Raw genomic sequence first — 24,620 nt, forward strand, 5'->3', positions numbered from 1 at the left:
TAACACTCCCCCATACTTTATATATCAGAAATAATGTTGGGTATTTCTTCCCCAGTATCCCTAGGGATCCATCTTCCAGACACTGTACCGCCGGACTTCTCTTCACCACCCTTTCTATCAAAAGTTGTGTTACATTGGTAGACGACTCATGTTCCCAGCCCTTTAAATGCTGACATTGGGCTGCCAAGAAATATATTTCAGGGTTAGGTAAAGCCAAGCCTCCCGCGTCCTTAGGGTGTTGAAGCATCTCCAATCTAATTCGCGGGTGTTGCCTCCCCCACACCAGGCCTCTAAATAAAGAGTTAATCAATTTGAATTTTACACGTGGTATCCAGATAGGTGAGTTATGGAGAACATACAGTATCTTAGGCATGAGAATCATCTTAATGAGATTAATTCGGCCTACAACAGATAAATGCAACTTAAGGTACCTTCACACTCAGCAACTTTACAACGAGAACGACAACGATCCATGACGTTGCAGCGTCCTGGATAGCGATCTCGTTGTGTTTGACACGCAGCAGCGATCTGGATCCCGCTGTAATATCGCTGGTCGGAGCTAGAAGTCCAGAACTTTATTTGGTCGTCAGATCGGCATGTATCGTCGTGTTTGACAGCAAAAGCAACGATGCCAGCAATGTTAAACATGAAGCTAACGACGTGTGAGAACGATAAGTGCGTCACCGTTACGTCACAGGATCGCTCCTGCATCGTTCTGGAGCTGCTGTGTTTGATGTCTCTACAGCGACCTAAACAGCGACGCTGCAGCGATCGGATCGTTGTCTATATCGTTGCAGCATCGCTGAGAGTGACGGTGACATTAGACCAAGCTCCTACCTTTGCCTTAAGAGTTCCCAGCATCGGTGTAAGATTTATATGTAAGTAATTAGTGATCGGCAAAGAGATTAGTATCCCCAAATATTTGAATTGATCTGCTACTTTAAGTCTACCTCCCTCCATAGAATCTCCCAACTCACCCTCTACATCATCCACCATAAACAGAGTTGACTTATTCCAATTTATTTTAAGCCCTGACAAAGCACCAAATCCCTCAATGAGCCGAATTGCATTACTCAATGAATCCTGTGGATCACTCAAGAACAGCAGTATATCATCCGCATAAAGCGCAATGTTTTCCTCTATCAATCCATATTTAAACCCAGAGACCTCAGCGGACTGTCGGATCTTGGCGGCCAGCGGCTCCATGGCTAAAACAAACAAAAGAGGGGAGAGCGGGCACCCCTGTCTCGTCCCTCTATGTAGCCTTATCGTGTGAGAAAGCTCCCCATTCACTCTCACCCTAGCTGATGGTTGCGCGTACAATAGCTGAACCCAGGACACAAATTGTGGGCCGAAGCCAAAGAATTGCAATACCTGCCACAAGTATCCCTATTCCACACTATCAAATGCCTTATGGGCATCTAAAGAAGCAATAACTCTATGCCCACCATTATCAGCCCCCAATTGTAATTTAAAAAAAAGCCTTCTAAGATTGACTGCCGTGGACCTGCCTGGCATAAAGCCAGATTGATCTGGATGAATCAATCCAGAAATAACACCTGATAATCGGGCTGCCAACACCCCAGCCAGAAGTTTAACATCCGTTGTGAGCCAAGAAATCGGGCGATATGATTCAGGCAGTCGTAAATCTTTATCTTCCTTCGGGATTACAACTATTATGGCCTCCCTCATAGAGGCTGGGAGAATCCCCCCATTCCTAGCCTCCTCCAAAACTACTCGTAATCTGGGTAGCAACACCTCCATTTCCTTATAAATTTCAGCTGGCAATCCATCTGCTCCTGGGGCCTTACCTTTTGCCATGGCTCTTAAAGCTCGACTTAGTTCTTCATCCGTGATAGGTCCCTCCAAACTTTCCCTATCCTCCTCACTCAGTCTAGGTAGGACCATACCTTCTAGAAATGCCATTGTCAGTCCCCGATGGGTCCACACCAGAGGAGTATAGATCTGCGTAGAAGTCTGTAAAGACCCTTAAGATCTCGGAGGTCTCCGCCACTTTTATACCGTTAACAGGCTCTAGTGAATGTACGAATGGTGTACCCCTCTGGGCCGACGCCACCAGCGAGAGCATATGTCCCACTACCTCCCCTTCCTGGTAAAAGGCTAGTCGTTGGAACTCTCTTTTCCTCCCTGCCCTCTCCAGAAGAAGTTTATCCATATTATTCTGGGCTTCTCTTAACCGTTTCCCAGCAACAGGGGTACTCAGTGTGGCCATCTCATCTTCAGCAATTCTCAGCCTTTCCTTTGCGACATTTTCCGCCTGTTTTGATCGCCGCTTACATCTACTGATGTCCCTGAACAGCAAACCTCTCAAATATGCCTTCATCGTCTCCCATATAGTGGGTATGTCCGAGCTGCCCTCGTTACTCAAAAAACTCCTCCACCTCCCGCTGTATGCCCTCCAAACTCACACTATTCAGCCAGTTAGGGTGAAATTTCCACTCTCCCCTATGCCGTGCTTGTGTCCCCATTGGCCATAACTCCACCTCTATCGGATTATGATCAGAGATCACCCGTGGCAAGTATCTCACTTCTCCCACCATAGAATCAAACATATTGTTTCTGAGCGCCATATCTATTCTGGATAAAGTATCATGAGGCGGTGAATAGCAAGAGTATCCCCTCTCCCCCACGTGCCGCACGCTCCACAAATCAGTCATACCGATCTCTCGAATATATATTCCGAATGGCGTAATATGGCTTTCCGACCTGTTTTGAGTATTTTTTTTTTTATCCCAGAAATCATCACATATATTGTTGAGGTCTCCAATAATTAAAAGCGGCATCGGATCTCCCCGTCCAATCAATTCTAACACTTCTCTAAGTTTTTTACTCGAATAAGGGGGACGAATGTACATAGCCACCACACACATCAATATACCAAGCATTCTGCATTTCACTACCACATACTGTCCGTCCACGTCAGCATACACCTTCATCTCTTCATAGCGCACCCCTGTTGGGACCAACACCGACACCCCCCTCGAGTATGTAGAGAAGGTGGAGTGATACGTTTTTTGCAACCACCGCCTGCGTAAGACGTCCACCCTCTCACGAACCAAGTGTGTCTCCAGCAGACATATCAGTGAGGCCCTCTCTTATCCCAAACATCTTGGTAACCATAACGGCTCACGCCTCCGCCGAAAGTCAGAATCCCGCCGCTTGTAGTTTCTTGGCATTGATGTCGATCTATTGTGTAGCGTCCTCTGGTATCGTGAAGAAATGAGCTTTATTAAAGGCAACCACTCTCAACCTCGCAGGAAAAAACATGGAGTATTGCACCCCCAGTTCTCTCAGTCGCCTCTTGATGCCAGTAAATTGCATTCTCTGTTTCTGGACCACAGCAGAGTAATCCGGGTAGATGGCAATCCTCTGTCCGTCAACAGTGAGATCCTCCATTTCTCTGGCCTTCCTGAGAATAATATCTCTGTCTCTGTAGTTTAATATCTTAGCCAGCATGGTACGAGGGTTGGCTCCAGGGCGAGGGGGCTGCGGCGGAACTCTGTGCACTCTATCCACAGCAAAGACCCTTGTCAGAATCTTGGTTCCAACCTTCTCCTTCAACCAGTTTTCAATAAACTCAGTAGGATTTCTCCCCTCTGTTTTTTTTCTGGCAGACCCACTATCCTGATGTTATTTCTTCTGGATCTGTTTTCTATATCCTCATTTTTTGCCGCCAATTCCGATATCTGTTGGGCAAACTTTCTCTCTGCTTTTTTGTAGTTGAACCACATGATCATCCGCAGTACTCATCTTCTCCTCCACCTCCCCCATGCGTTTATCCATTTTCTGTATGGCAGCCTTTATCTGTATAATTTCCCCTTTCACCTCCTTCATCTGAAGGGTTAAATCATTCAGGGACTGGTTACAAGAGGATAAAAGGATAAAGACGTCCTTTATAGGCGGCTCCCCTCTCAATTCCACTTCCTTCTCAGCCTCTCCTGCTGCAGCCATGCTACTTTCTTCTTCCCCCTTCTGTGCCCCTGTAGCGCCCCCACTGTCGCAGGGCCAAGGGGTACCCGGTACCGGGCCTCTGAGTCTCTGTTCTGGGGTTGTCACGGTGGCTAGACCCGGTCCGTGACCCTGCTGAGGGGCGTACAATGAAGGTGGAGGGAATGGTGATGATGTTGTGGTGGTGCGGTGCAGGTCGCAGTAAATAACGAGGACACCAGGTTGCAGTCTCTTTACCTCTTTACTGAAGGTCCCAGGATCCTCAGTCCGGAATACGGTTAACCGGGCTGCGCAAGTGCGGCCGGTCCGATGGCACCTCCAGAGTTCCCTTTGCAGGTGGAAATCTGTGCCTACCTTCTAGCGCTTGTGTGTTGTGGTCCTCCCCTGCTGTGCTTACAGGATAGTCCCCACAACTGTTGTGTCTGTTTCTGAAGTTCCCTCACAACTCGATTATGATGTTCTTCTTCGTCCCCCAGATGATATGGCTAGGACGCACCCGTATGACGGGTAGGCTCGGAGCTCTTCCTGGACCCTAGTGTTGCCCTTCTCCTGTTGTTGCCCCCTGTGTCTTCGTAGGTGATTTGTGTGAGACAGCCCGCCTATAGCTGACTGTCCTGCCGTAGGTTTGAAGTATTGCTTGGAGCCTAGTACTTCCTCGGCGTTCCGGCCACCGGCTACGTGCCTCAGTAGGATGTTGCCTCGTCTTACAGCACGACTCCTACTGGTATTTCTCCTTGTTGCGTTGATCTCGTTTCTCACTCAGCACAATATACCTCGCTTCTTGTCCTTTCTTAGGGTACCGCCGCGATCAAGTGCAGGCGCGGTCCCGTAACGTTCTCTCTGTTCGCTAGGCCTCTGTCAGGATCCCACCCCTGACAGGGACCCCCCTGAGTCTCTCCCCGCAACACCCTCTGCCACAGGGTGTTGCCTGTTCGATTCCCAGTCAGCTTCTGTCTAACTTTCTGCCTAACCCCCAGTTTTACCAGATTGTGAGGAGTGGCCTAATACATAGCACCCTTAGCTCCCCCTGGAGGCCAGACTGTGAAGTGTTTTGGTGACTGTGATACCTGGTCAGAAGAACTCCTTCAGTGCCATCAGACGTACCATAGCCCCCCTTAGCGGAGGAGCATCAGTACTGCAACGACCAGAACTCTGGGGCGCTGCACCCCCCTCGCTCCATTATCAGTTTTCTCCTCCTCCTCTACTTCAGATCTCTCTTCCATGGCCTCTTGTGCCTCTTCCCCACCAACCACCCGGGCAAACCTTTGAAGTTTTGCTGCAGCTTCCATGTGCTTCTGACAGGCAGCATTCTCCTTCTCAGCTTCTGCTCTGGCGCCAGCTTGGGGCCCTCCAGCCTCTCCTGCCCCTGCATCTTTCTGCCTTCTCCGCCTCATTGCGAGCCTCTCCAGGCGTCTCCACAGCTCTCCTTCACGCTCGGGTGATTCAGCTTCCAGATAAGGCTAGATTTATGGCAGCCAGCAATGTCTGGAAAAGGATGTCCTGGAAAGGATAATTATGCTTGTGGCCGCGGGAGCTCTTTCCTCAGCGTCCGCTCACATGGCCGTCCAGGGCACGCCCCCCGGGACGACGTTTTTATTGGTAACATTTTCGGGCACGTGACATTTTTTTGATCGCTTTTTATTCCGATTTTTGTGAGGCAGAATGACCAAAATCCAGCTATTCATGAATTTCTTTTTTTTGGGGGGGGGGGGGCGTTTATACCGTTCCGCGTTTGGTAAAATGGATAAAGCGGTTTCATTCTTTGGGTCAGTACGATTACAGCGATACCTCATTTAGATCATGTTTTTATGTTTTGGCGCTTTTATACGATAATTATTTTTTCTATAAAATAGTTTTTATTTTTGCATTTCTTTATTCTGAGAACTATAACTTTTTTTATAATTTCACTGATGATGCTGTATGGCATCTCGTTTTTTGCAGGACCAGATGACGTTTTCAGCGGTACCATGGTTATTTATATCCGACTTTTTGATCGCGTGCTATTCCACTTTTTGTTCGGCGGTATGATAATAAAGCGTTGTTTTTTGCCTCGGTTTTTTTTTTATATGGTGTTCACTGAAGGGGTTAACTAGTGGGACAGTTTTATAGGTCGGGTCGTTACGGACGCAGCGAAACTAAATATGTGTACTTTTATTTATTTTATTTTTTTATTTAGATAAAGAAATATATTTATAAGAACAATATATAATTTTTTTTAGGATTTTTTTTTTTTCCTTACACTTCTGAATATTTTTTTTTTACTCCAGAACATTGCCCCGGGGGGGGCGCGGCGAGCGCGCACGCATCATGTTATAGTGTACTTTGCAGAGCACTGTGTCAGATCAGCGATCTGACTTAAAGTGCTGCAGGTTTACTAGCTCCTGCACTGAGCAGGCGCTTGGTAAGCCACCTACCTGCAGGACCCGGATGCAGCCCCACGACATTTTGGATCCGGGGCCTGCAGGGAGAGGAAGGTAGGAGACCCTCGGAGCAACGCGATCACATCCCGTTGCTCCAGGGGTCTCAGGGAAGTGCGCAGGGATGCTTCCCTATACCGCCGGAACACTGCGATCATGTTTGATTGCAGTGTGCCGGGGGTTAATGTGCCGGGGGCGGTCCGTGACCACTCCTGGCACATAGTGCCGGATGTCAGCTGCGATAGGCAGCTGACACTCGGCCACGCTCCCCCCGTGAGCGCGGCCGATCACTATGATGTACTATCCCATCGGTGGTCATACGGGCCCACCCCACCTCGACGGGATAGTACGTCTAATGTCAGAAAGGGGTTAAAGCACCCACACATCCTCCCTACATACTGCATGAGCCTCACATAGCCTCCCTGTATACAGGCATGAGGCTAGGCCACTCCTCCACCAAAGAATTCAGCGTAGGTGGAGACAGCGAGCAGGCGGGCACGGTGCGGCCCGTGGACCTCTAGTTTCCATCCCCTTGGCTGCCTTTGTTCCCGGGCCAGACTGAGACAGCCGCAAGGCTGGATGTGGCCCGCGCTCCGCACTTTGCCCAGGTCTGCATTACATCATTCTTATCTATGGGAATAACAGATGGACAGAACTGGAGAGGTGAGGACTCTGGAAATGTACGTAGTGAAATTTATCAATGTGTCTCTCCGTAACTAGCATTACACAGTATTGAAGAAGACCTCTAGTGAGCACTGTCAGGACCCTGTGTCTGATGGATGGGGAAGACCCCTGAGCCCAATCACAGGGCCTCCACCTCATCCTCTGATACATGAAGACCTCAATGACCAGAAGATCCTAGAACTCGCCTACGAGATGATGGAGCTGCTGACTGGAGAGGTGAGAGTGCTGGGAATGCTGGGACATTATACAGTAATGCTATGAAAGGATCGGAGGATGATGGTATCATTGTATGTGTCAGGTTCCTATAAGGTGTCAGGATGTCGCTGTCTATTTAAACGTGGAGGAGTGGGAGTATTTAGAAGGACACAAAGATATATACAAGGACATCATGATGGAGGTTCCCCAGCCTCTCACATTACCAGGTAATAGACAGGACTAAATACACATTGCCTATAATTATCTGTATGTAAAGAATTAATTCTGTCCCTGTATGGGTTTCCTCCAGATCCATCCAGTAGGAGGACAACACCAGAGAGATGTCCCCATCCTCTTCTTCCACAGGACTGTAATCAAGAAGATCCCAATGTTCCTCTAGATTATCAGGTAGATGGAGAGAAGGTGTCATGTGATCCACCCCCCCCCCCCCCTTGATGTGTAGAAGGCTGTGAAGGTCTTGTTTTATCCACCAGTATTATATGTTTTATACTTGTGTAATGAGAACGGTGGAGATGGCAGGATTAGAGCTGATCATAGATGTGACTTCTCCATCTGTCTGTGACTACTACGATGTTTGTTTCAGGGTGAAGATCTGACCCATATTAATACTACAGAGACATATGTGAGGGGTGATGAGTGGTGTAAAGAGGAGATTCCTACATATGGCCACCGAGGTGAGTAGTGACCGCTAAATATTGAGAAGTCACAGATTCTTCTCAGTCACCAGCTGTGGCTGCTTTATCAGTGGTGTAGTCCGGCCGTATTACAATCCTGTGATCACCATTTTGCTTTTAGGCCACTACATTCTCCTCCACACAAAACTGTTCAAATGACTTTGGGTAATGAAAGCCCTTTTCTATAGAACTTAGAACTTGGAGGATCCACCTGCACACTGGGATTAGAAGACACTGACCCTTACCTGCCCAGATCAGTAAACTACAAAGCCAAATGACAGTCTACGTAGAATGTACTGACAAGTTAGGAAATCGCTTGAAGAAAAATATTATGATGGGCCTGTAAGAGAAATCTGAGGGTAATGATGCTGTTGGCTTAGTAGATTCCTGATATCTTATTGGATGAATCTACCTTCTTTCCCTTCTGGGCTGCTGAATGTGCTCATATGGTCCCTACAAGACCAGGTTCAGTCTTTCTGGCCAAATTTCACTTTTATGATTGATAACATAAAATGTGCAGTGAAGGCCGAGTGTGAATTTCTGTACAATAACGACAGAGTTTCCCTTTATCCTGACTTTTCAATTTCTTTTAAAACTGACTAACTTCAAGAAGGATTGTGATAAACTCCATAAAACACATTACACCTATGCCATGATATATCTCTAAGCTGTGCTTGGTTCATGGCTGTATATCTATATTTATGACACCTCAGCTCTGAACTAATAGAAATAGTTCTTTAAAAGTCTAATATTTCTTCTTGAAAATCATGTGATAGAACATATTGGCCTTTACAATAGTTTTTTATTGCCAAGAGCCACAGAGCCTCATACTCTAATTACCCCAGAGATGTTTCACCATTAGTTACAAATTTTTTTTATACTTAAAAAGATTGTTCAGCTTGATAATTTCAGTAGACTTGTTACTGTGTATAGTCACAGTTTTGCCCATCACCCTTTAACCCCTCTACATCCATCTGGACTTACACACAGACCCCTAGGTTGGGCCGCGATAGCAACAACAAAAATAGTCACCTAGTCTGATCACAGCCGGGGAGGCAGAGAAAATACAAAATCAGAAGATGCAAGAGTAGTCAGTAAACAGGTCAGGGTCACAACAGGAAACAAATACATAAGCCGGGAGCTGAGCACAGAGTACAACCAGAGGAGAACAAGGTTGTATCTGGCCGCTTTCAGCAACATGCTTTCAGCTTTAGTAGGGTGTGGTGCTTTACAAATGGCTGAAGCAGGGAGCATATTCTTTCAGTTGGACAGCGCGCACACCCACCTATACTGCCAGACTGGATGGTTCTCACAGGTCGCAGGCACCTTACTCTTAGTGACTGGACAGAGTCTGCACTGCCCAGAGATTGTTTTCAATGTCTCCTCCATTTCCAGCACCTGCAGAATGAATAAGGCAGCGCCAGGTGACAGAAGCAGACATCATAGGAGCAGGTCCCAGAGGAGATGTAACCAAATCATTTGCAGATGCACTAATATGACAAAATGGCAAAACAGAGCAGTAGAAATCCCCACGTAAACCAATGTGGTTTGGGCACATTACAAGGCTCAGAAGCGAGGGGGAGATTTGACTTTGGGAGAGCAGATTTTGCTGGATTTGTTTATGGAAGCCGTGTCTCTTTTAACCCCTTCCCGACCTGTGACACAGCGTATGCGTCATGAAAGTCGGTGCCAATCCGACCTGTGACGCATATGCTGTGTCACAGAATGATCGCGTTCCTGCAGGGCGGGGGAAAGGGTTAACTCCAATTTCACCCGACCTACAGGAACAGGGGGAGTGGTACTTCAGCCCAGAGGGGTGGCTTCGCCCCCCCCGTGGCTACGATCGCTCTGATTGGCTGTTTCACTTTCAACAGCCAATCAGAGCAATCTGTAATATTTCACCTATGAAAATTGGTGAAATATTGCAATCCAGCCATGGCCGATGCTGCAATAGCATCGGCCATGGCTGGAGACCCCGATCTGGCCCCCCACGACTGACGGTGGCGATCTGCAGCCGCCGTCAGTGTTCCCTACCCCTCTGTCCTGTCCTAAGCGCCTTCCTCTCCCCTTCGACCCTCCCCCGTCCTTCCCTCTGCCCCCCCCCCCCCGCTGTCCGATCGCACCTCCCCATACTTACCTAGTCCCGGTGTCCCTCCCGGTGTCCTCTGTCTTCTCGCATGGGCGCCGCCATCTTGGAAAATGGTAGGCGCATGCGCAGTGCGCTCGCCGAATCTGCCGGCCGGCAGATTTGTTCCCTGTACATTTTGATCGCTGTGATCAAAATAAAAAAAAAATAGTAAATAAATTCCCCCCTTTATCACCCCCCATAGGTAGGAACAATAATAAAATACAGAAAATATATTTATTTTTGTTTTTCCGTTAGGATTAGGGTTAGAACTAGGTTAGGGTTGCACTTAGGGTTAGGGTTGCACTTAGGGTTAGGGTTGCACTTAGGGATAGGGTTGCACTTAGGGATAGGGTTGCACTTAGGGATAGGGTTGCACTTAGGGCTAGGGTTGCACTTAGGGCTAGGGTTGCACTTAGGGCTAGGGTTGCACTTAGGGCTAGAATTAGGCTATGTGCACACGGTGCGGATTTGGCTGCGGATCCGCAGCGGATTGGTCGTTGCGGATTCGTAGCAGTTTTCCATCACGTTTACAGTACCACGTAAACCTATGGAAAACCAAATCCGCTGTGCTCATGGTGCGGGAAATACAGCGCGGAAACGCTGTGTTGTATTTTCCGCAGCATGTCAATTCTTTGTGCGGATTCTGCAGCGTTTTACACCTGCTCCATAATAGGAATCCGCAGGTGAAATCCACACAAAAAACACTGGAAATCCGTGGTAAATCCGCAGGTAAAGCGCAGTGCGTTTTACCTGCAGATTTTTCAAAAACGGTGCGGAAAAATCCGCACACAAATCCGCAACGTGGGCACATAGCCTTAGGGTTAGGGTTGGAATTAGGGTTAAGACTAGGGTTAGGGGTGTGTTGGGGTTAGGGTTGTGGTTAGGGGTGTGTTGGGGTTAGTGTTGGAGTTAGAATTGAGGGGTTTCCACTGTTTAGGCACATCAGGGGTCTCCAAACGCGACATGGCGCCACCATTGATTCCAGCCAATCTTGCGTTGAAAAAGTCAAATGGTGCTCTCTCCCTTTCGAGCCCCAACGTATGCCCAAACAGTGGTTTACCCCCACATATGGGGTACCAGCGTACTCAGGAGAAACTGGACAACAACCTTTGGGGTCCAATTTCTCCTGTAACCTTTGGGAAAATAAAAAAATTGTGGGCTAAAAAATTATTTTTGAGGAAAGAAAAATGATTTTTTATTTTCACGGCTCTGCTTTATAAACTTCTGTGAAGCACCTGGGGGTTTAAAGTGCTCACTATGCATCTAGATAAGTTCCTTGGGGGGTCTAGATTCCAAAATAGGGTCACTTGTGGGGGGTTTCTACTGTTTAGGCACATCAGGGGCTCTGCAAACGCAACGTGATGCCCTCAGAGCATTCCATCAAAGTCTGCATTTCAAAATGTCACTACTTCCCTTCTGAACCCCGACGTGTGCCCAAACAGTGGTTTACCCCCACATATGGGGTATCAGCGTACTCAGGACCAACTGGACAACAACATTTGGGGTCAAATTTCTCCTGTTACCCTTGGGAAAATAAAAAATTCCGGGCTTAAAAAAAATCATTTTTGAGGATAGAAAAATTATTTTTTTTATTTTCACGGCTCTGCGTTATAAACTTCTGTGAAGCACCTGGGGGTTTAAAGTGCTCACTATGCATCTAGATAAGTTCCTTGGGGGGTCTAGTTTCCAAAATGGGGTCACATGTGGGGAAGCTCCAATGTTTAGGCACACAGGGGCTCTCCAAACGCGACATGGTGTCCCCTAACGATTGAAGCTATTTTTCCATTCAAAAAGTCAAATGGCGCGCCTTCCCTTCTGAGCCTTGCCGTGTGCCAAAACAGTGGTTTACCCCCACATATGAGGTATCGGCGTACTCAGGAGAAACTGCCCAACAAATTTTAGGATCCATTTTATCCTGTTGCCCATGTGAAAATGAAAAAAATTGAGGCTAAAAGAATTTTTTTGTGAAAAAAAAAAAAAAGTACTTTTCCATTTTTACGGATCAATTTGTGATGCCCCCAAACAGTGGTTCACCCCCACATATGAGGTATCAGCGTACTCCGGACAAATTGGACAACAATTTTCGTGGTCCAGTTTCTCCTTTTACCCTTGGGAAAATAAAAAAACAGTTGCTAAAAGATCATTTTTGTGACTAAAAAGTTAAATGTTCATTTTTTCCTTCCATGTTGCTGCTGCTGCTGTGAAACACCTGAAGGGTTAATAAACTTCTTTAATTTTGGTTTGAGCACCTTGAGGGGTGCAGTTTTTAGAATGGTGTCAGCCATATAGAACCCTCAAACTGACTTCAAATGTGAGGTGGTCCCTAAAAAAAATGGTTTTGTAAATTTTGTTGTAAAAATGAGAAATCACTGGTCAAATTTTAACCCTTATAACTTCCTAGCATAAAAAAAAATGTTTCCAAAATTGTGCTGATGTAAAGTAGACATGTGGGAAATGTTATTTATTAAGTATTTTGAGTTACATAACTCTCTGGTTTAACAGAATAAAAATTAAAAATGTGAAAATTGCAAAATTTTCAAAATTTTTGCCAAATTTCCGTTTTTTTCACAAATAAACGCAGAAATTATCGACCTAAATTTACCACTAACATGAAGCCCAATATGTCACGAAAAAACAGTCTCAGAACCGCTAGGATCCGTTGAAGCGTTCCTGAGTTATTACCTCATAAAGGGACACTGGTTAGAATTGCAAAAAACGGCCAGGTCATTAAGGTCAAAATAGGCTGGGTCATGAAGGGATTAAAGAGATTTTGAGCCACTAATAATGTGAAAAACTCTGTTTTTCCATTGACTGATTATGGACTTGAGTGGGGACTTGTTTTTTGTAAGATGAGTATACAGTAACTTTTTATTGGTATTATTTTCTCCTACATAACATTGGTGGCTTTTTATTCCATATGTTGGAGGCAGAATAAATAAATAGTTGGACACCACGTTCTACTGGTTCATGCTATAAAGTTTTCTATTCTACAGTGAACTGTCAGTTTCTTGGTGAATTATTCAATATTTTACATAACTTGAAATTTTCACTGACAGTTTAAGTTGAAATGTTCAGAAATATAACATTTGAGGATATTTTATTGAAAAATAAGTTTGTTTTTTCTTTCCCAGCAGATGACTGTACCAGGAGATCAGAGGGACAGCTGACATCTTCAATTTTTAAATCAGATGATCTTGAGATCCTACAGGATACAATTGAATGGAATGCCATTACTCCAGATATACCATCATCCATTCACAGCAAATATCTGTCATCTGATCCTTTCAAACAGATCCTGTCCTCTGATTCATTACCGACTACTAAGGAAAATCAATGTCACAAAATAAGCATTAAAAAACTAACTGCTCCTAAAGCAAAGAAGCCATTTTTATGTTCAGAATATGGAAATAGTTTTCCCCTTCAAAAGTCTTTTCTTAAGCATCAAAAAATTCACACAGCAGAAAATAGATTTTCTTGTTTCAAATGTGGAAAATGTTTTAACCAGAAATCAGATCTTGTTATACACCAGAGAACTCACACAGGGGAGAAGCCTTTTTCATGTTCAGAATGTGGGAAATATTTTAACCAGAAAGCGCATCTTGATCACCACCAGAGAACCCACACAGGGGAGAAGCCTTTTTCATGTTCAGAATGTGGGAAATGCTTTATCCGGAAAGTGACTCTTGATCAGCACCAGAGAACCCACACAGGGGAGAAGCCTTTTTCATGTTCAGAATGTGGGAAATATTTTAACCAGAAAGCGCATCTTGATTACCACCAGAGAAGCCACACAGGGGAGAAGCCTTTTTCATGTTCAGAATGTGGGAAATATTTTAACCAGAAAGCGCATCTTGATCACCACCAGAGAACCCACACAGGGGAGAAGCCTTTTTCATGTTCAGAATGTGGGAAATGTTTTATCCGGAAAGTGAATCTTGATCAGCACCAGAGAACCCACACAGGGGAGAAGCCTTTTTCATGTTCAGAATGTGGGAAATATTTTAACCAGAAAGCGCATCTTGATCACCACCAGAGAACCCACACAGGGGAGAAGCCTTTTTCATGTTCAGAATGTGGGAAATATTTTAACCAGAAAGCGCATCTTGATCACCACCAGAGAACCCACACAGGGGAGAAGCCTTTTTCATGTTCAGAATGTGGGAAATATTTTAAAAAGAAAGCGCATCTTGATCACCACCAGAGAACCCACACAGGGGAGAAGCCTTTTTCTTGTTCAGAATGTGGGAAATGTTTTAACCGGAAATCAGATTTGGTTAGGCACCAGAGAACCCACACAGGGGAGAAGCCTTTTTCATGTTCAGAATGTGGGAAATATTTTAACCAGAAAGCGCATCTTGATTACCACCAGAGAACCCACACAGGAGAGAAGCCTTTTTCATGTTCAGAATGTGGGAAATATTTTACCCATAAAGCGCAACTTGATTACCACCAGAGAAACCACACAGGGGAGAAGCCTTTTTCTTGTTCAGAATGTGGGAAATGTTTTAACCGGAAATCAGATTTGGTTAGGCACCAGCGAATTCACACAGGAGAGAAGCCTTTTTCATGTTCAGAATGTGGGAAATGTTTTTACCAGAAATCCGATTTGGGTTATCACCAGAGAATTCACACAGGGGAGAAGCCTTTTTCATGTTCAGAATGTGGGAAAAATTTTACCCGGAAAGCGAATCTTGATCTCCACCAGAGCACCCACATAGGGGATATCTCCACCAGAGCACCCACATAGGGGATAAGCCTTTTTCAAGTTCTTAATATGGGAAATGTTGAAAATGCAAAATTGTATTTTCTTAAAGGGGTTGTCGTCATATTAGGCCTCGTTGAAATAAAAAATCATATTCACCTTCCGTGCCTGTGCTGTTCTGGCAGTATCGGCACTTGCATTCTTGGGGCTCATATGAGGTTGTTACATTACGCAAGCCCTGTGCCCAATCAGTCCTAACTTCACTGTTCCCACCCTCAGACTAATTTAACATTAACAGGAAGCCAGGGCTGCGACTTCTCTTTGACTTCTTATTTCGATTTGTCTGAAGATATGAACAGTGAAGCCAGCGCTAAGTGGATGCAGGGCTCACATTACATAACAAGCAGAGCCCCCGAAACACAAGTGCTGACACCACTGGAACCGCGCCGGCATAGGAGGTTTATAGAAGTGTTTTTATTTTAACAGGACCAAACATGAGGAATGAGAAGTCATTATCATACCTAGAGTGAATTACTGGAAAATCATATTTTGTTGACCATCAAAAATAACTTATACGGGAAGAAATGATGCAGTGGGGAAAATAAGTATTTGACACACTGCTGATTTTGCAAGTTTTTCCACTTGCAAACAATGGAGAGGTCTGTAATTTTTATAGTAGGTATACTTCAACAGAATCTAAAAGTAAAAACCAGAAAATCACATTCTATGATTTTTAAATAACTAAAATGCATTTTGTTGCATGAAATAAGTATTTGATCACCTACCAGCCAGCAAGAATTCTAGCTCTCACAAACCTGTTAGTTTTTCTTTAAGAAGCCGCCTACTCTGCACTCATTACTTGCATTATTTGCACCTGTTTGAACTCGTTCCCTGTATAAAAGACACCGATACACACACTCCAAACTCTCCACTATGGCCAAGACCAAAGAGTTGTCTAATAACACCAAGGATTAAATTGTAGACCTGCACAAGGTTGGGATGAGCTACAGGACAATAGGCAATGAATTTGATGAGAAGGGAACAACTGGTTGCTCAATTATTAGAAAATAGAAGAAACAAGATGTCTGTAAATCTTTCTCGGTCTGGGGCTCCATGCAAGATTTCACCTTGTGGGGTAAGGATGATTCTGATAAAGGTAAGGAATCAGTCAAGATTGAGAGGACCTCGTCAATGATCTAAAGAGAGCTGGAACCACAGTCTTAAACATTACCATTAGTAACATACTACGCCGTCATGGATTAAAATCCTGCAGGGGACGCAAGGTCCCCTGCTCACGCCAGCACATGTCCAGGCCTGTTTGAAGTATGTCAGTGACCAACTGGATGATCCGTATGAGGCATGAGAGACAGTCATGTGGTCAGATGAGACCAAAATAGTACTTTTTAGTATCAATTTCTCTCACCGTGTTTGGACTAAGAGTGAATACAACCCCAAGAACACTGTCCCACCTGTGAAGCATGGTGGGGGAAACATCATACGTTAGGGTTGCTTTTCTGCAAAGGGGACAGGGAGACTGCACCATATTGAAGGGAAGTATAGATGGAGTCATATATTGTGAGATTTTAGCCAACAACCTCCTACCCTCAGTAAGAGCATTGAAGACGAATTGTCGCTGGGTCTTCCAGCATGAAAATGACCCAAAACACTCAGGGCAACTAAAGAGTGGGCTCCGTAGGGAGCATTTCAAGGTCCTGGAGTGGTCTAGCAAGTTTCCAGACCTGAACCTGATAGAAAATCTTAGGAGAGAGCTGAGCTCAGTTGCCCAGCTACAGCCCCGAAACTTGAAAGACCTGGAGAAGGTCTATATCAGTGTTTCTCAACTCCAGTCCTCATGACCCCACAACAGGTCATGTTTTCAGGATTTCCTTAGTATTGCACAGGTGATAATTTCATCACCTGCTCAAGCATTAATTCCATTGAATATGCAATACTAAGGAAATCCTGAAAACTTGACCTGTTGTGTGGTCTTGAGGACTGGAGTTGAGAAACTCTGGTCTATATGGAGGAGTAGGCCAAAATCCCTGCTGCATTGTGTTAAACTTGGTGAAGAACTATAGGAAATGTCTGACCTCTGTAATTGCAAACAAAGGTTTCTGTACCAAATTAAGTTCTGTATTTATATTGTATCAAATACTTATTTCATGTAATAAAATGCAAATTAATTATTAAAAAAAAAATCATACAATGTGATTTTCTGGATATTTTTATTATTCTGTTCCTCACAGTTGAAGTATTTCTATGATAAAAATTACTGACCTCTCCATTCTTTGTAGATGGGAAAACCTACAAAATCAACAGTGCATCGCATACTTACAGTATTTTCGCCACTGTATATGTTATTGACAAATTGTACAAAAACATAACATAATTAAATGAGAAGGGGAAATTACCTTAGAACTTACCGTATTTCTTTGACCGAGACACTTTTAATTCGATCATTTTTATTAAGAAAATTACACAGTAAAGTTTTTACAAAGATATATTCAATGTTACAGGATATCATTATGTTATTTTTATACATAAAATTCAATAAAGTTATCTGTCAAGGATTTGATTTTTTTCATTCAAACAAATACAAAAATAACACGAAATGTGCATCTCCTGTCCCACATCTTGGACAATCTGCATTTGGACGTACCCCAATTCGAAAAAGAAAGCATTGTTCTATATACTCCTATGTACAAGGTATATCTGGGAGAGCCTCTGAGATTCCCATGGGGACAGTCTAGGTGTGAACTCCAATACCTCTTTTCACTGTTCTTCCATAATCAGCCTCACATCTGCTTCCTATTTTAATGTAGCTATCAGGGGACAGGGGATGGTTTTCCATGTGAGACTGTAGGAGTTGCTGATAGATGTTTGAAATTAGTCCGGTTGTGTATTTTGCCACCGCTATTGAGATTAGTAAATAATTTTTCTGTACATCCGGTGCTGCAGCGCTAAGTTGAGTCAGATATGCATGCCTAAGTTGTAGGTATCGAAAGAAGAGGCCATGAGGCTATCCAATCTCTTGTTGTTTGTTAAAGCTTTTAAGTGTTCAATTTTCTACTAACTGATCTAAAGTCTGAATTTCCCTTGATTCCCAACCTCTGAAACCAGCCATCTTGTCAAACTCCCAACAGTCGCTGATTTTGCCATAATGGGGTAACAGAGTATTCCCTAATCCCCTACAGTCTCTTCCCCTGTCCCACACCTTGTACATCATTGCTAAGGTTGGTCTCTATCTGTACTAAGTGCCCACCTCCACCACCTATATGGGTGACACACATTTATTGTCTTGAAGGACATGACTACCATTCTTGCCCAGACTTTCTCTTACCCCATGACGGCACCACGGAGAGAGGGATCCACCCTCAGGGACAGGAAACCCAGAGGTTAAAAAGGCGGGACCTCTCTTCCACCTCAGCTCGGTTTCCTGTCCCTGACGGGGAACCTACAGGTGACATACCTTCGTCGCGGGATGCTGGGGACCATCTGGCCGATTACAAGCAGCGGGGGGCCCTGCCGCGGTCAAGGTGGAGTTTTCACCCCTGAAGGCACAAATACGGGATCGGCGGGCCCTGCGTGTGTGCAGGGAAGTGGCAGTGAAGAGGACACAGTTAAAGCAGGGGGAATGGGAATGAAATCAGGAGATATTCAAACACATTGTGGATTGTTGGGGAGTTCCGGAAATAGATTTATTCGCAAACAATCTAAACCAGAAAACACAATCATTCTGCTCAATCGACCCACGGGGGAATCCAGTGACCCTAGAAGCCTTTCTAATTCCTTGGAACTTCAAACTAGCTTATGCCTTTCCTCCGATAGTATTAATTCCGTTAGTTCTGAAGAAAATCTGGGAGGAGGGGGCGAGAGTAATTATGATAGCCCTGTTTTGGCCGAAAAGAGCGTGGTTCCCATGGCTACGCTTAATGTCCGTAACAGAACCATGGGTTCTCCCGGATATCCCAAACCTTCTACGTCGGGGGCCAATAAATCATCCGCACATAAAAAATCTGCATATGACAGCCTGGAATTTGGGAGGGAACTTTTAGCGAGAAAGGGGTTTTCTTCAAATTTAGTTTGAACCCTTTTGTCCAGTAGAAAACCAGTAACTACCAGAGCATATGGCAAGGTCTGGAAAAAGTTCCTCTCTAATTCAAATGTCAGCGTGTCGGATAAAATTCCAATTCAGGAAGTGCTAGAATTCCGTCAGAAAGGATTAGAAAAAGGGTTAGCAACAAATACCCTTAAGGTTCAAATCGCAGCATTAGGTGCTCTATACAACTATGACCTAGCAGGGAACCATTGGGTTAAAAGGTTTATTAAAGCCTCAAGTAGGTCCAAACCAGTCATACACCACACTTCGCCTCCCTGGGACCTAAACCTAGTACTGTCTGCACTAACTAAAGCGCCTTTTGAACCTTTGTCTCAAGCTTCCTTAAAGATAATCTCCCTGAAAACTTCTCTTCTGGTAGCATTAACCTCAGCCCGCAGAATTAGTGACTTGCAGGCTCTTTCAGCTTACCCGCCTCTAACTCAGATATTAGAGGATAGAGTAGTCCTTAGGACTGACCTGTCTTACCTGCCTAAGGTAGCATCACGGTTTCATGGATCTCCGCAGATATCCTTACCATCTTTTTTCCCAAATCCCAAAAATGAAAAGGAAAAATCTCTGCACACGTTAGATCTCAAGAGATGTCTGACCCAATATATATCAGCCACAAGAGAGTGTAGGAAAGGCAGGTCTCTGTTTGTTTTCAGGGTCCAAATAAAGGGCACATAGCATCAAAAGCCACGCTGACGAGATGGGTAAGGGATGCCATCACTCTAGCATAGGCCTCATCTAATGAAGCCATTCCAGACTGGATCAAAGCTCATTCAACTAGATCGGTAGCAACCTCGGGCAGAGCAAGCAGGAGCATCGATCGACCAGATATGTAGAACAACCACTTCGTCTTCTCCCTCTACATTTTTCAAACACTACCAACTGGACCTATCTTGCTCTTCAGACCTAACTTTTGGTAAAAGGGTCTTGGAGGCAGTAATCCCACCCTAAAACACATTCTATAAAAATCTCTCCGTGGTGCCATCATGGGGTAAGAGAATATCGTAGTTACTTACCGATAACGGTATTTCTCTGATCCCATGACGGTACCCGTATATTCCCTCCCTTTCACGTGTGGGTGTGCACACTAGTAAGCAACCATTGATACTTAGTCACGAGGTGTCTTTAAAAAAAAAAAAAAAAGAAGAGTTAAATTATTTTGCTGTTTAATAACCATTTAAGTTACAGCTGTAGTCCTGTTAAGGCTCTGTAAACCAAACTGAGGTGGAAGAGAGGTCCCGCCTTTTTAACCTGTGGGTTTCCTGTCCCTGAGGACAGATCCCTCTCTCCGTGGTGCCGTCATGGGATCAGAGAAATACCGTTATCGGTTAGTAATTACGATATTTTCCCCACCCATGAAAATGTTGCATCTGCGAAGCTATAAAATGGATCCATGGATCTGGAATCTCCAAACCTCCTTCAGTTTTGTCCCTTTGAAGTGGCGCCAGTTTTATCCTTGCATTTCTCTTGCACCATATCAGTTCTCTAAACAATGACTGCACCTTTTGTAATATAGAAGGAGGGATCCAATATGGGGAATTGTGAAGCAATTACAACAATTGTGGCATCAAAATCACTTTAATGAGATTCCCCCGACCTATTACAGATGGAGGAAATTACACCACACAGTTATTTTGGATGTAAATCTGTCTAGTAAGGGGTTAATGTTTAACACTATATAGTCTGTAATATTAGACCTGACCACCACACAGATATTTAATCTGTTCCACCACTTGTGTCCGAGCTGGTGCAATTGTTTGCATATGTGGGAGAGAGTCAGTGGGAATATAGATGACTTATCCCAATTGATGCTTAGGCCTGATCTCGCACCAAACTCCATTATATATCTGTCATTATTGGCCCACAGATGACTCTATATCGCCCACATACAGTAGCGTCATTGGCACACTGACTCACCTCTGTGAAGTTATTACACGCAAAACCAATGAAGTCCTTGGAATCTCTGTTTACATGTTAGTGGCTTATTGCTAATGGAACTAGGAGAGGTGAGAGCGGCGCCCCTGTCGTGTACCCCTGCCCATCTCGCATGGCCCTGACAATCGACCATTTACTCTCAATCTAGCGGATGGTGGCCCATAGAGAACATTGACCCAATTTATAAACTTATAACCAAATCCCATTTTGCCCAATACTTTCCATACATAATTGCACTGGACGCTGTCAGAAGCTTTCATAGCGTCAGGGACATTATTCCTCTATTTCCAGCCTCGTTATTACTCATTTGTACAGTAAGATATCACTGGCTTGATGTTGGTGCCATAGATATGTTCAGCATAAATCCTGTTTGTCTTCATGGATCACTTTCGCTATCATTTTATTTCCTTATTGGCGAGTACTTTGGATAATATTTCATTATCTGCAGTGAGTCGGGATATCGGACAATAAGAGTCTGGGGATTCAGGGTTTTCTAACGGACAATAATTGCTTCATCCATAGATGTGGGCAATCATCTTACTGATGCGGCTCCTCAAAAAGCCCAATAATTCTGGTAAAAAGATCCCCCCCCCATATTCTTTATAGGATTCTCCTGGGAAACCATCAGACCCCGGGGCTTCTTCATTTTGGAGTTTACTCACTGCCTCCTCCAACTCCTCTACTGTCCATGGCCCGTCCAAGAGCAAACTAAGATCTACGGACAGTTCAGGGAGTGGAGAGCAAACTAGGATTTACGGACAGTTCAGGGAGTGAAGAGCAAACTAGGATCTAGGGACAGTTCAGGGAATGAACAGCAAACTAGGATCTAAGGACAGTTCAGGGAGCGAAGAGCAAACTAGGATCTATGGACAGTTCAGGGAGCGAAGAGCAAACTAGGATCTACGGAGAGTTCAGCGAACGAAGAGCAAACTAGGATCTATGGACAGTTCAGCGAGCGAAGAGAAAACTAGGATCTATGGACAGTTCAGGGAGCTGTTATGATCCTGGTGGTTAGAACACATGAACTGACCTGATAAGTAAACCCAAAAATAAGGACAAGCTCTGGGAATGTGGGAACTTTACTGACCGCAATTCTGATCCTATCAAACCACACTATAGGCAGCCGTGGAGCATTCCTAACTCGGCCTAGACGCCTCGTTCACAGCCTGAGAAACTAGCTACCCCTAGAGAGAAACAAAGCCTCACTTGCCTCAGAGAAATTTTCCCCAAAGTGTAAGCAGCCCCCTACAAATAATAACGGTGAGTTTAAGGGGAAAACACAAACATAGAAATGAAAATAGGTTTTAGCAAATGAGGCCCGCTAATAACTTAATAGTCAGAAGATAGCAAGGAATCTGTGTGGTCAGTATAAAATACTACAAAAGTATCCACGCAGAGAATACAAAAAGACCCCCACACCGACTCACGATGTGAGGGGCGCAACTCCGCACCCCAGAGCTTCCAGCTAGCAATCAAATAGCATATAAGCAAGCTGGACTGAACTCTTAACATACTGAGAAACATTTTCAAATAGAAATGAGCAAAAATGGACTAGCATGAACTTACCTTCTCCACGAGGAGACAGGTCACAAGGGAAGTCCCAGAGAGATCTGAACCAGTACTGAATACAACGACAGCAGGCAACAAGTAAAGGTCCAGATGGAGTTAAATAGGCAGCAGGCCTAGCAGGAAACGAGGCAGCTGGAGTCCAGCTACAGACCAGCCGTAACACTAAAAGCCACCAGAGGGAGCCCATGAACAGAACTCACAAAGTACCACTCATGACCACAGGAGGGAGCCCGAGAACGGAATTCACAACAGGGAGCATTATAATGTGTAAGTACAGGGATCTATCTTGAGATTCCCAGAAACAAAGCATCCTGAAGATAAGCATCGAGATAAAGCAGTTATTCCATGGCAGTTAGTCAGGGCAGGAGTCAGGTAACCCACACTCTGCTCTACCTTTTATCCATGTGCTTTGTTCCTATCCTCTTATGTTCCCTTGCCATCCACATTCACTGCCCCCATCCCCCCTCCATCATGACTCCTAAATCAGCTCCTCTCTCCTTCACTCTCCCATGTACAGCTCCCATGCACTTCTCACCTTCCTGAAAAATCTCAGCCCATCTTGCCCAAACACAATGAACAAAAAAAACTTTGTACAATTCCAAAAACTACTTGCTCTTTATCTTCGTACTCCTTCTGATCTCGGGGGATATCTCCCCCAACCCTGGTCCACCATCCCCCAACCTCAACCCCTATCCTACCTCGTATCACAACCACACTAATCTTATTATTACTTACACTCCTTCATATCCTTCTTTTAATTGTGCCCTTTGGAATCCACAGTCTGTATGTAACAAACTTTCCTTTCTGCACAATTACTTTCTGAACAACTCTCTGAATCTGTTGGCCCTCACTGAAACCTGGATTCAGGATTCTGACACTGTCTCCCCTGCTGCCATTTCCCATGGTGGCCTACAATTCTCCCATTCCCTAAGACCCACAAACAGACATGGTGGTGGAGTCGGCATACTCCTGTCCCCACAATGCACTTTCCAGGTCATCCCCCAGTTCAATCACTCTCATTCCCTTCCTTTGAGGTCCACACAATAAGGCTCTTTTGTTCCCTCTTCCTCAGAGTAGCGGTCATATATTGGCCGCAGGCTCGCCCACCCAGTTCCTTGACCACTTCTCAGCCTGGCTGCCGCACTTCATGTCCTCAGAACTCCCAACCCTTATCTTGGGAGACTTCAACATCCCCATAAACAGCCCCACTTCCACATCTGCATCCCAGCTTCTGTCACTAACCACTTCTCTCAGCCTCTAACAGCTCTCAACCTCTGAAACACACAAAGACGGTAACACCCTTGACCTGGTCTTTGTCTGGCTCTGTTTAATCTCCTACCTACATAAATCACCACTTCCACTCTCTGACTACAACATTCTCTCCTTCACACTCACAATCCCTCACCCACCCCAGTACACTCGTACCTACCACACATTCAGAAATCTACACGCCATTAACTTTCATACACTTTGAGACTCCTTACACTCATCACTGTACCCAATCTCCTCTTTTTCCTGTCCTGATCTGGCTGTACATCACTACGATGACACTCTTAGAAGCACCCTGGACCAATTAGCTCCCCCTCACCTTCAGAACCTCCAAACACAGAGTAAAACAGCCCTGGCTCACATCGCAAACCCGATTTCTCCAGCGATGCCCTAGGTGTGCTGAACGCTTATGGAGGAAAACTCGCACACCAGAAAACTTAATCCACTTCAAATTTGTGTTATCCTATAACTCTGCCCTTCATCTCACCAAACAGACCTACTTCACCACTCTGATCTCCTCACTATCCAACAACCCCAAGAAACTTTTTGACACCTTTTACTCCCCTTCAGGCCAAAAGCACAAGCCCCTATCACAGACATTTGTGCTGATGACCTGGCCTCCCACTTTATAGAGAAAATAGATAATATCCGTCTGGAAATCTGCTCCCAGCCACTAAGTGCATCCCTCCCTGCATTTCCCCTGGCTCACTCTCCTTATTTGATCCCATCACAGAAGAAGTCTCCAGGCTCCTCTCCTCTTCCGATTACATGCACTACTGACCCCATTCCCTCACACCTCCTCCAGTCATCACATCTCGCCTAACTACAATCTTTAATCTCTCCCTCTCCTCGGGCATCTTCCCATCCTCCTTCAAAAACACCATCATTACTCCACTGCTAAATAAACCGTCACTCGTTCCATCCTGCACAAATAACTACAGACCAGTCT

General features: G+C 44.9%; 2 protein-coding genes across 3 annotated transcripts in view; both read left to right on the forward strand.

Moving 5' to 3' along the window:
* The window catches only part of LOC143767237 (uncharacterized), a 34,492-nt gene extending 17,148 nt beyond the window's left edge, over positions 1-17,344 (forward strand). Inside the window, exons 2-6 of one of the 2 annotated variants that reach the window (XM_077255422.1) lie at positions 7,107-7,286; positions 7,369-7,492; positions 7,576-7,673; positions 7,870-7,960; positions 13,220-17,344. In XM_077255422.1, coding sequence (XP_077111537.1) covers positions 7,107-7,286; positions 7,369-7,492; positions 7,576-7,673; positions 7,870-7,960; positions 13,220-14,835 — 2,109 coding nt within the window. In that variant the 3' untranslated portion in view covers positions 14,836-17,344. The remainder of the gene's footprint in view (positions 1-7,106; positions 7,287-7,368; positions 7,493-7,575; positions 7,674-7,869; positions 7,961-13,219) is intronic. The other variant, XM_077255423.1, reaches the window with a different exon arrangement.
* LOC143767252 (uncharacterized) overlaps positions 1-24,620 on the forward strand; it is a 329,672-nt gene that overhangs the window by 238,684 nt on the left and 66,368 nt on the right. The gene's annotated exons all lie outside the window — the stretch shown is intronic.

The sequence above is a fragment of the Ranitomeya variabilis genome, chromosome 4 (assembly GCF_051348905.1).
Source record: "Ranitomeya variabilis isolate aRanVar5 chromosome 4, aRanVar5.hap1, whole genome shotgun sequence".
NCBI classification, from domain to species: domain Eukaryota; kingdom Metazoa; phylum Chordata; class Amphibia; order Anura; family Dendrobatidae; genus Ranitomeya; species Ranitomeya variabilis.